Genomic DNA, 12,893 nt, shown 5'->3' on the forward strand with positions numbered 1-12,893 from the left:
TCCTGTGGTGTAGCCGCAACAACCTGGAGCTGAACACACTCAAAACAGTGGAGATGACAGTGGACTCCAGGAAGAGCCCCCCACCTTACCCACCCTCACCATACTTGGCAGCACTGTATCAGCAGTAAAGTCCTCCAAGTTCCTGGGCTCCACTATCTCCCAGGACCTGAAGTGGACGTCCAACATCAGGACCATCATCAAGAAGGCACAGCAGAGGATGTACTTCCTGCGCCAGCTCAGGAAGTTCGACCTGCCCCAGGAGCTGCTGATACAGTTCTACAGAGGAATCATCGAGTCTGTTCTCTGCACCTCCATCACTGTCTGGTTTAGATCAGCAACCAAATAGGACAAGTACAGACTTCAGTGGACAGTCAGGACTGCTGAAAAAGTCATTGGTGTGAGCCTGCCCTCCACGGTGGACCTGTACACCTCACGGGTCAAAAGGAGGGCAGAGAGGATCACTGTTGACCCCTCACACCCTGGACACAATCTGTTTGAACTCCTCCCCTCTGGACGGCGTTACAGGTCACTGTGCACCAAGACAACCAGGCACAAGGACAGTTTCTTCCCCCAGGCTGTGACTCTGATGAACACTTGACCTATGACAGTATGATTGTACCTCGTACAGATTATATGAATTTGTACAGGTCTCTATTTTTAAGTACTCTAGTTTTATTCCTATTTATCTCATTTCAATGAACATTCCTTTGTCTGTCTGCATTGCCTGATTATACTGCTTATTTTGCATTGTATGCACTGTTTGTTGCTTATATTGTTATATTACACAGCCTTATGCTGGTTTACTGTTTACTTGCCACGTGCATGGGGATATGTGCATGCACATTGAGAGCCGATGTACCAGAGTCACATTCCTCGTGTGTCCGACACACCTGGCCAATAAAGCAGATTCTGTCAGTAGCTCACATTGACCCTATATTTCCAAGTGTCTAATAGTTTGAACTGATTCTGTTTTGGTCAGTCTTGGATCACATATTGATCAGCACTGATGGTGTGTTTTTCTAAGCCATTAAAAAATAAAATTGTAGCAGAAGATTGCTTCCCTGTTGGCTAACGCTTGAGCTACAATTCCTACCCTGCCTTTCATGACCTCAGTAAACGTGTTTAAATCTTAACTAAATTTGCACTCATTTAGTGCCCTAGATCTCTACACAAGCATAGCCACGTTCTTGCTTCAGCTCTGCTGGGAACACAGTCCAAATTTATGAGTCAGCCTATGGGTCTAATTCAGTGGAATGTTTTTGTTAAGGCACTTTGGAGAAAGGAGGGAGCAGGGGGATTCTCTTGCAGGTCTATTTAAATAGCAGTCTAGTCTCAATCTCAATGTTCAAGACGTGCTGAAACTGTTGAACTGACGTCAGTGATAAAACGAGCTGCCATGTAAATGAATAGTAGTGTTAGATTAGATTACTACAGCAGTGGAAGACTGTGTGGTAGTGTCATTAGAGCTGATAGCTGGCCTCAGCACTGCTGAGAGCCCCAGGACAATCAGTCCGGTAGACAGCTACAGCACAACAAAGACTCAGCTAGACTTTCAGCACCAGCATACAGCTCCCAGATATATTCATACATCTTCTAAATGTGGCGTGTTCTGATGTATGCTCTAGGGTTATACTCATGATTAATACTTTGCACAGGACTAGAAAGTCAAATATTTTACGTAATAAAAATATGTAGAGCAAATGGGAAAAAAAACTGCTAAACTAATCAAAACTTAAGAGAATTTGAGATTCCACAGTAAATCTACTTAAACATCAGTAATGTATCATTCTATGATCTGTAATTATCTGGCTGAAGTAAAAGTCACTGCTTACTAAGAAGCTTAGGAATTTAAGCCTGTTTGTTTTATAATTTGTCATCATCTAAAATTGCTATGGGAGATTAGTGACTATGTTCCTTACCAAGGTGTAATTAACTTCTCTTATTACATTTTCATCTTCACTGGAGCTTTTAAAACATCCAAACATACTTTTTCTGTATCCTTGCCCTTATTCCTTCGCTGTTTCACTATTGTCAGTGTTGTTTGGGTGAAGAGGTGTTCTCTGCTATGAAAAGGGCTCCTAGATCTTACCTAGTGGTAGATAAAGACAGTCACACTATGTAGAAAACCTAACATCCAGTAATTCATACACTCGTGCCCATGACTTCATGGACAGGCCTTTAACAGTGCTTCTCAATATGAAATGTAGTACTTCAGATAGGCACCACACATCCAACATTTTTGCATGCAGACACCTTGGTGGAGCTTTTCTGATTTGGCCATGAAGTATGCCTAATCAGGGATGTTCTCAGTTAGGAAGTGAATAGTCAGTGGAAATACTGAAAGGTTTGCTGACATGTATTAATGCAGAATATTCTTTGAGTATATCTGTTGTTGTCATCAATTTTTTGAAAAGAAGGAGGTCTCTGATTCTCCTCAGCTGTCTAGTTGTTATGTGATTCACTCTAGCACCCTCAGCACCCCCCTTTCCTGCCCTCATTCTCTCCAGATGAATGAAGCCAAAGATCAGAGTTCAGCTGAGTTTTAAATGCTCCTACTAGTAACTAATATTAGTACTGATACAAGTACAATATTTGTGGACTAAATCTGCTGTTTGACAGAGCTTTTGGAACAGGGCTTGCACAATAATTACGATTTTCTGCCATCAAATTACTCCAGTTGCTTTCATTAGTGTTATTCCATTGGCATTATCTGGTTGTAATATTATAACTACATTTAAATATTAATAATGTTACTAGATGTTCTATTTATTTTGGTAATTTGAATTGTCAACAATTTCAAAGTTTGTGGTTAATCATTTATGAGCCTGAACTGATCTGAACACTCTGGTTTCACATGTAATATCTTGAAGCTAGAGGGGGTTTCTCCCTCACACAAGCTTTTGTGTGTTGTGGTTACACGGAGCTTAGTGTGACTGAGTGTCAAGACAGATGCATACAGATAGCATTGCTACAGTTTGCACAAATGGGAGCAGATGAATGCAATGTTTCTTTTTCTTTGGATTTTACATGAGTCAGCTCTGACTCTGCTGATGGACCGCCACCCATGTCCTAATCCTGCAGTGCTCTAGTCCCTCCCAGCCAAAATGTGGAAGTTAACCTAATGTTTAAGAGCTACAGTATTTACCGACATGACTTTTGCGATTACAGTATATTAACTGTTTGCAAGTCATAATGTAGATAAGATTCTCTGGAGTACACTTGATATTGAACCTCAGTACTATTGACTACCACTGGTGCTAATGAAAATCGGCACCAAAAAGTGTCGGGCTTTAGTCAGTTCATGCTCAGATCTGTAATTTGGTTTTAATATTTTTTGGGCTGTTTTTCATCTCTATATTGTAGTTACAATTTTAGATTGATTTAGACACGCCTATTGTACATCTGTTTTTTTACCTTCAATGAGGTATTTAAAAGTGTCATTTTGGTATAAGTAGCATAACTTGTGACAGCAGCAATAAAGGAAAGTTTTGATATTACCCCGTCTTATTTTGTAGTGGGATTTGATTGGGCTACAGTGAAATTTATGTTGATGCTTTGAGCCCTCCTCATACAGTATGTATGGATGACTGAAAGGGTTAAGCTACTAATATGCTTCTAAGAAGTGCTATTTAGAACGCCAGAACGCCAGATGCAGTATCTTTGCAAAGCCCTGCCCACCACATGTTTCCTTTGCTTGGGGCATTGTACAACCATTTCTCTATGGACCAAATACAATACTATGACTATCTCCCAGGAGAGACTATGAAAATTTTTTTACTTTACCTTCCAGTGTGGCCATTTAGAACAACTGTAAACAATTTGGATTTCCAATATGGTGACATTAAACATTGTTTGAAGTAGTTCTGTAGAACGCAACCCTTGGGGTTAGGTTCTGATATGAATCTGAAGAAGGTCTATGGGATGATACGTGTCTCTTGGCTTTTATGTATTTATAAAGATGCATTAATGGTACCCAAGCAAATGGCACATGCCAGGAAGAGTCTAGTAATTGAAAAGTGGCACCTGTCCAAAAACTGTGCCATTGGACCTTTTCTTGGCATCACTCCCCTTCTTCCTCCTCTGTCCCATTTTCTTAACCAAGGGTCCCATTCCTCTTGAGACTTCCTGTCCAAAGAGCCAGTTAGCCAGAAAACAATTCCCTTGTGCTTTCAAACCTTATGCATGAGCAAAGTTGCAATTCATCACACTGATTTTCAGGGAATAAAATCTTTCAGCATGGCAAAGCTCTCAATTGTGCCATTGAATGGTAGCTTTAATGTTTTTTAAGTTTCTAGCACATGAGCAGTTCTGTGGACGGGGCACTGACACCCTGAAGTGTGACACATTCTTTGTGGGAAATAGCTGAGAAAGATGGTGACTGTGGTGTTTCATAATAATGGAATGTCAAAGAGAAGTGGTTCACTCTCTTTGGTCTCCAGGATGTTTATAGAGGAGGATAGTTTGCCTTTGTGATCATATGGCTTTTTTGGACATAGTTCAAATGATGATGTCAGCCTCAGTTCACCTGTGTCCATTGCTTGTAATCCACAATTGTCCCACAGTGACACTAGAAGGGAGTTTACATGCCGTTTTGCTGGCCTTATCAGAATTCCTAATGAACCTAACTACAAAAGCACAATTTCATAACCATAATGCAGTGCAGATGGTTTCAAATAGGTCCTCCTTCCTTCCTTTTTACTGCATTTGCAGCTGTTGAACATATTTCCCAACTGTTGAACATATTTCCCACAAGCTGGAATTCCATTTTGCTAATTACTTTGATGCCTGTCTCTATGTTACCAAAACACATAAAAATTATGCAAGGGTCTGACTTAAGGACCCTTTAGGTCTTTTTTTTTTTTATGACTCTAGTACAGTAGTTGATATGAAATGCTCTAAGAAAACTGAGAAAAAGTGTGAGGTATCTCAGACAAGGGCTGGTGGAAGGATTCTAGTGAGTTCTACTGGTAGTTTTATGTTTTGAGAGATACATGCAGAACCTCCATTCAATTCCTGATCTTTTTACAGCTCAAGCAGTTTGGCACCAATTAGACAGTTTCTATACTCTGAATCTAGCTTCAACCACACCGAACAGGCCATTCCGAAGATTCCTATGTAACCAGCTTCTGAGATTTAGCTAAAAGTTAAGATCTTTAAGCTGATCTGAATAAATAGTTTTGAGGTGAGGTATTTTAATGGCCCAAGATCAACCTTATAAGTCCAATGCATCTCTGATACTTTGTATTTATTAAAAACTAGTTTGTCCTAATGTGTTCAGTTTTGAGCAGTGTGAAATCCCCTACCCACACCATACCATGTCTGTGTTTGACCTTCACCTAAAACATTTCCTACAACTGCCTTTTTACATAGTAAAAAGATGATTTTGGTGACCTGCCCCTCAAACCCATTGTTTCATTTTTACAGTACCAGTCAAAAGTTTGGACACTCTTCTCCACTGAATTGAATGGGTATCCAGACTTTTGACTAATACAGTATGCTGCTAATTTAAGTCTTCTTTATTAGGGGAATTACTATGACTTCCTATCGGTGTATTTTTCCTCATTTTGGCTTTTAGCAATTGAGGTAAGTGGGCATGTTTGTGCATGGAAAAATCACATTTAACTGCGAACACAATCACTTTGAACCATGTGCATTCACCAGGTGTGTTAAAGTTTTTCATGTGTTGTGGATCATTTCTAATTTTTTGAGATAATGCATTTGCTGATCATTTCTGAATCACATTGATAAGACCCTGACTGAAATGGATGTTGACAGAATCTGTAAACATGCTAGCAGACCCTGAAGCTGTGATACTTAATTTGAAACATAATGAGCATTATGAGTGCATATGCATCTACATTCATTCTGTAAATATAAAAATACCACAATATAAACACCACAATGTAGAACATTTCTTGAACTCGGTGCCACTACTTTCCTAACTCTGTGTGTGTGTTTTGCAGCTCGGACTAAAGAGGTTATGCGTGAGTTTGGGCGTCTGTATGAGCAGCAATATGCAGTGGCTCTCTTCAACAAAGTTCGCTTTGACATAGAAGGAGGAGGTGGCCCACAGCCCCAGCTACTACACCGCAAGGTATAACATCCTCTTCTGACACAAAAAAAAACAAAAAAAAAAACAGTTCTGCCAGGAAAAGGAAAAAGTGCATGAAATGTTATAAATCACGAAAGTAAAAATAAAGTACCTATGTAAAAAAATATGGTAATAGTAAGACCTAAGTCAGAATTATAAACTCAATCTAAATTCTGAATTAAGTCAAAAAGTAACTGTAAAATTTAAAAAAAATTTCATCAAGATTTTGACTTTATCTTAGTGTAAATTTTTTTTTTTTTTTTTTGGTTGTTTTTTTGGGGCTTTTAGCCTTAATTAATCAGTTGGTTGCAGAGAAACGGGAACGCAAACCCTGAGGGGGTATATGGTGCACCATGCCATAACCACCTGGATACGAGGCACTCCCTCACAATGTTTAATTTTGTTAGAATTTTGAATGTCTCATAGGTCTTGACTTAGAATAGTAGGCAAAAACTAGATTGCTGGACTTTGACTTAGCAGTATTTTTTCTGTCTTTTCATCTGTTTTTGCTTGGCAGAAATGGGCTTCAGATTTTGAAGCATAGATTTTAATTACAGTGAAGAAAGACTCACCTGTGGTCAGAATGCATGAATGTTTAAATCCAAAGCAATACGACAGGTTATGGACCTCAGTACTTTCTTCTTGACTGAGCAAAATGTCTGTACTGAAATATTTAGCTAGATTGTAATTGTAATCTTATTCTTTAGTCAAATCTGATTTAAACCATAAGTTTGCCAATTTTAGACTATTTTAAGTCCTCTTACAGTTCTGTGTTTAAATATTTAACACTTTTAATGGTGCACAAACTAGGATTTTACACATTGTCTCGGATACAGTGAAAATGGGACAAGTCATGGTGTCCCTCAGCTACACCCCTGCCCAGTCTGAAACAGTGGTTGCCATAGAGCCAAAGCCAGGGTTAACATCAGTTTAGTTTTTTGAGATGCAGAGGGTTAAAAGCATCCAAAGGAGTCATATTTGATTCAGACGTAATGTTCTTCTTTCTGGTTGTATTAGCATCTAAAACTGATATGTTTGTTTTGTAGCATTAGCGATCTGGTATGGTTATGATTTTACCTTTTATATTGAATTAATGATTTTAATTTGGGGGTAATTAGAGCTTTGTGTAACATTAGTGCTTTGTGTGACGTTAGCAGTAGTGATTTCAGTAAGTTTTTGAGTCTCGCTAGACCCTCTTAGAGGCTGAAAAGAAATTGAGTACCTCAAAATTTGTCAAAAAAAATTTATATTTTCAAAATAAGGTATCAAATATGCTGTTGCTGCCAAAATGCAGGTACTGTAGTGACACTATTATCACAAAAATTCAATACCTAGCCCTAGTGCAGCGTAAGTACTCTGTCCTGTGTATTTCAGGGTGGGTGTTATTTATGTTGTAGTTTATGGTGGACTTGTATAACATATTTTCTTATTAAAATGCATGGAACAAATAAAGTTAATCTTTTTCCTGGCAAATACAATAAATGGCCCATAGTTTCTGGTTCTATGGGGATGCTAGAGAAGCTCCTATTAACTTTTCTGACTTGCCTGTGCTAGTGTATAGTCATTTTGCCTTTGCGTTGAAATACTGTATGCTTTATCCCACAGATTCCTCTGGAGAACAAGTCCATCTTCTCTGGCTCGCTCTTTCAGTACTTAGAGGAGAACAAGAAATGGAAGAACCGCTTCTTCTTTGTTCCAGACTCCTACAACATTAACTTTTATGACAATAAAGTGGTGAGGGGAAAAACAGTCCGCACAGTTTGTTTTAAATGTTAGATCGATTCACTGGCTGTTTTAACTCTGTGTCCCTGTCTTAACTACCAGTCTCATGACAGAGGCCTCCATCCCAAAGGAACAATCAACTGTGCCGGCTACAAAGTGCTGACATCCATGGAGCAATACCTGGATCTCATCAGCAACAGCCTGCCTGGTGAGGAGGAGGTGGCAAAAAGACTGAAGCTGCAGCCTCTCATGCTGATAATTGTACTGTACAGGGAAAGGGTTCAGATAATTCTGGTCTCATCACAGTGGATTGGCTTCATTTAATCATAGTCGGTCAACTTCAGAATGTCAGCCAGAAGCCAGGATTGTAATAATTAACATTTTAGGGTAATATGATGAGGGGGGATAAGGTGATAGCAACTTCATCATAGTTGTGGTTTTTGCTGATCACCAGTGTAATCTTGATCAATCATGCCTGTGTATACACCTGGGTTCTGAAAAAGTCCAAGTCTGAGCATACGGATGATGTGGAACAATGGAAGGAATTATAGTTGGAAGGCTGAACAGAGCTCATAAGGCAAGGCTTTTCCATAAGGCAGCGGGGCACATAGCAAGGCATATTTAATCTTTACAACATGAGCATATATTCATGTTTGAACCTGCCAGAGGCTGCTCAGAACACCCTTGGATTAAACTACTATTTTATTTTTCATCTAAATCATAACCACTTGCTTAGTAAAAAAGTTGTATCTGGTCCACATTTGGGTTAGGTGGATGTAATAACCATTAGCAGTGCACAAAGGAGCCTAGCCAGTGTGGCCGTGTAAAACCGCAGGTGTCTCTAGCTGCCTTGGTCACAATGCCCCAAGTCGCACACTGTAGGGGGAAAACTGAAGATGTTTGTATACATGGAAGAGAGCTTGGCATGGTACAATGCATTTGGTCAGGTCAGTGACTGGATCTTGACTACTAATGTATTCAGTGTTCTGTGGGTCTGATTAATGCATGACTGCAACGTGCACTAGTAATAAAGCAGTATATTTTAAACCTGCTGAAGATGACATAAATCTCTTCAAAGGCTTTCAAATTACTTTTTTTTTTTTTTTGTGTGTGAAGATGTGAATGCCAAAGTGGGAAGTTCGCCCTTCTTAAAGTGTGCCACCCAGTTCCCTCTGATCCTCTGGCACCCTTACGCCCGTCACTACTACTTCTGTGTGGGGACTGAGAAAGAGCAGCAGAAGTGGCACGCTGTCCTTCAGGACTGTGTCAGACACACTAATGATGGTGAGTTCTGCCAACTAATGACTAAGACATTTTTTGTACACATGCATACAAATGTACTGATGGACAAAAAAAAGACTAAACACAGTTATCACAACAAATTATTTGATTAGAGGCAGCCAGACTATGCTGTTATATTGTTACCCATACAAATGCTCTAATGTTGACAAGTTTATTAGTTTTAACTGGATACTTCATACACCTGTGCCCCAGCATTCCTCTCCACTCCCTGCAGATCCTTTTAACAGAAATGTTACTGCAGTTAAAGAAAGGGAGATGATGTTAAAGGGCCTTTCAGCACAATATTTAGTTTATTTGTTAATAACTATGCATAAAGACATTAAAATGTATGGTATAACGGGGCAAGTTTTATGGGGCAGGTTTATGAGGTGTGTACAGGCATGTGTGCATGCATACAGCTGCCCAAAGCTACAAGCTCAAGGGAGTGGCAATATCTTGTATTAGTTGGGTGAGGTGTGTGTATTGACTAGGGCTGGAACCAGATTTTCAACTATTCATTGGTTGTTTAGGTAATCGGTTTTCAATTTGAATATTTGAGAGCAGTGCCAGAGACACCTACAATCCTGTCAGCAAAGCCCAATCGTTCAGATAGCAGCTTCTGCTGGTTGCCAGTGTTTCTGGTTAAAATGACAACCAATGGGGTCATATCGGCTGTTGCTAACGTTAGTTCTGTGACTAATGATGGGACAAAATTAAAGTGGCTGTTGTTGGGTTTATGACTTTGCTGTAGCCAACACGGTGTCTGCTGTTAGATGAAGATTGTTTGAGGTAAAAAGGCATCTCTCTGTAGCACCACTGAAACGAGTGCTTCTCTGTAGTTCAACAACTCCAGAGTGAGACGGCTTTACTGGTAAAACTATTAGCTGATCTCACATCAGTGATGGAAATGCAACACATTCTGCAGGATGAAGTACATGCAAATTGTTATGAAGCTCCATTTTCTGTCATCTTTTACATTATATAATCATTTGCTTTTTTGTTTTAACCCAGAAGACTGCCAAATGGGAAAAAAGGGAGGCCTGCTTTTAACTGCTGCACAGTCTCAGCTGAGAACGGACACACTGGACTATGTGTTGGTTAAAATTTTAAAAATATCTTTAGCTTAGACAGTTGCTGAAGGAGTGGCCAGCAATAGCAGTGTAGCCAGTTAGGGAATTTTGACATAGCTGTTCTCTTTGGGATTTTCCAAGGGCATGGAATCAGCAGCATTCTTGCTGAAAATAACAGAACAAACAAGAACTTGATCAAGCAAGTAATTTTAAGAGCACTGAGTATGAGTTGATTTGAATGAGAAATTATTAAATTTCACAGTTGGGCAAGGTAAAGAGCATGGTTCATTTATCCTGGATTTACTTACTGTACAGTGCTCCTGGCATTGTTTAGTTCATCCCACCACCAACATTACATATTATGAGACTCCTACCCAGCAAATCACTTAGATGTAGAGGATAAAGCCAGTAATTTTCTACAGTGCTTATTTTCCACACAGAATAAAATTAGCGGGTTTAGTGTACTCACCATAATTTCTGTTAATCCAGAACCTGGTTTAGCTTTGTCGTCTGTGCATTGTTGTCCAAACGCTATTTAAACATGCCAGTGAGTCACACTGCCACGCTGGGTGACATATTTGTGCTTTATAAAATATGTGGGGTATGTATTTTTTTTTTTTTTTTTTAAGGAAAAGCTCAAAGAATGATCATTACTTTTTACAGTCTCTTAAGTAGGTTTGTAACAGTTTTTGGACAACAGTGTAGCACTACATCATCCCTGGTAGGCTAGTGGTTAAGGCGCAGCGCTCTCACGGCTGTGGCCCAGTTTTGAATCAGGGCTGCGTCAGGAAGGGCATCCGGTGTAAAACACGTGCCAAATGTCAAGATGCGAGTCGTCAGTGTGACTATTCACTGTGGCGACCCCTCAACGGGAAAAGCCGAAAGTGACTATAGTGTAGCGCTACGTCACAGACAAATGAACTAAACCAGGTTCTGGATTCACAGACATTACAGTGAGTCTACCAAGTTCATTTTTGGTTTTAGTCTCTGTGTAGGATTTGTGGAAAATCACAAAATGGAAAATAACTATCTTTTTAATGTAAGCACTGTAAGTGATTGTTTACGGTAGCAGCAGATGGGGCATAAACCTGGTTGTACTTGGCAGGCTGCTGAAGGTTAAAGTTGCTCTAAAAGTGTAGTCAACAATGCCTAAGTAAGTTCATAAAGTGATCGGAATGGGACATCTAATGTCTCATGTCTTCATTATGAATCTCATTTCACCTCTTCCACTGTGATTTACTGTCCACGAAACCAATTTATGTTCGTAGCAGGCTGACGCTGTGGACCATATTTTTGAGTAAATGGATCAAGTATGAAATTGAAGAGAATCCAAATGCTTCATTTGACCCTAAAGTTCTCAGCTGTGTGCATGTAGCTACTGCACCCAGAGGTGACTGAAACTGGCAGAGGACTGAAAGTGCAATTAAGAGTAAATATATCATGGCATCATGCCATGATATATTTACCTGGTTACCATGACTCGTAGCTCAGGCTAGCATTGTGCAAGAGACAGGGCCCAGGAGGAGCCAGTCACTTACAACAATGGCCTTTTTGTAACTTCATCTGTTTATTTTGACAAAAAGTTCTTTAAAGCGCCCATGGATGCTCATTTCCAGCCATTTAATGTTTAATCTTGGATACCTCTAGATTAGCTTTGCACCCATCATAACTCCAAATAGTCTGTAATTATTTCAGTATGATAAAACCCAATATCACAAGGAGAGCCTCCTCCTGAAAACGACAACACATAAACAAAAAACAATGACAAATTAGCTACATTTTTGACAATGCCTCAACTCCTACCTAACATGTTCATGTCAGAATATGAAAGTGGACAGCATGACCAACCGCACCAGCATTAATTAATTCAAATTTCTCCTCCATAGATGGGTAAACAGTATACGTACTGACGAAAAGAGATGTGTAACACTCTAAACAAATCGGGTAGTTGAGAAACCCCATATTTTAACTGGCATAATGCAGACATAGTAACTTCTCCAGCCTTACAACAATTCTCTAGAACGTTACAGAAACAAAGCATTAAGACATGCTGCGTGCATTTTTTTTTCCATCTGACCACTTCTTTATATATAGCTCAAACATCAAAGACTCGTCCTTCCTTTGCATTTGTTGATGATTTTTTTAAGAGAGATTCAAGTAAAAGCTTTTTCAGCTGCTCAGTTGCATATTTGAATAAAACTTTTACCAGGATAATGATATCATAGAAGTACTAACAGAAATAAATGAATGATGCAAAAATGCTAACTAAAGGTAAAGAAAGAGTATCCAAACAGGAAGCTAGACTTCACTTCACTTCTGTCCTGCCACAACCCCCCCCACCCCCCCACCCCCCTTTTTTTTTTTTTTTTTTTTTTTTTTTTTATTTATCTGATCGCTGCGTCTTCCCCCACACAACCACATACAGTCCCCAAAGTAGTGAAATTAATTCCAACAGGTAGCATAGCACTGACATTAACATCATGGGCCACTGGTTAACCAGCAACACATCACATGCAGCAGACACACTGGCCTCAAACAGTCAAAACAAACAGGTACTGTGCTCTGGGGAAATCCAGTATTGATCCGCTGATCATTCACCGCCGTAGGGCCTTCACTGGCCAGCTACTTGTAGGTTAGACCTGGTCATGTAAAATGGTGAGTACCTGTACAGGAACATTCCTGGACATCCAGTAACCTCAGGCCCTGTATTTTTCTCCACATCATCTGGT

General features: G+C 39.6%; 1 protein-coding gene across 1 annotated transcript in view; it reads left to right on the forward strand.

Moving 5' to 3' along the window:
* The window catches only part of niban2b (niban apoptosis regulator 2b), a 32,482-nt gene that overhangs the window by 4,342 nt on the left and 15,247 nt on the right, over nucleotides 1–12,893 (forward strand). Inside the window, exons 2-5 of the mRNA XM_020599230.1 lie at nucleotides 5,964–6,094; nucleotides 7,697–7,825; nucleotides 7,916–8,021; nucleotides 8,930–9,097. Coding sequence (XP_020454886.1) covers nucleotides 5,964–6,094; nucleotides 7,697–7,825; nucleotides 7,916–8,021; nucleotides 8,930–9,097 — 534 coding nt within the window. The remainder of the gene's footprint in view (nucleotides 1–5,963; nucleotides 6,095–7,696; nucleotides 7,826–7,915; nucleotides 8,022–8,929; nucleotides 9,098–12,893) is intronic.

The sequence above is a fragment of the Monopterus albus genome, unplaced genomic scaffold, assembly GCF_001952655.1.
Source record: "Monopterus albus unplaced genomic scaffold, M_albus_1.0 scaffold40.1, whole genome shotgun sequence".
NCBI lineage: Eukaryota > Metazoa > Chordata > Actinopteri > Synbranchiformes > Synbranchidae > Monopterus > Monopterus albus.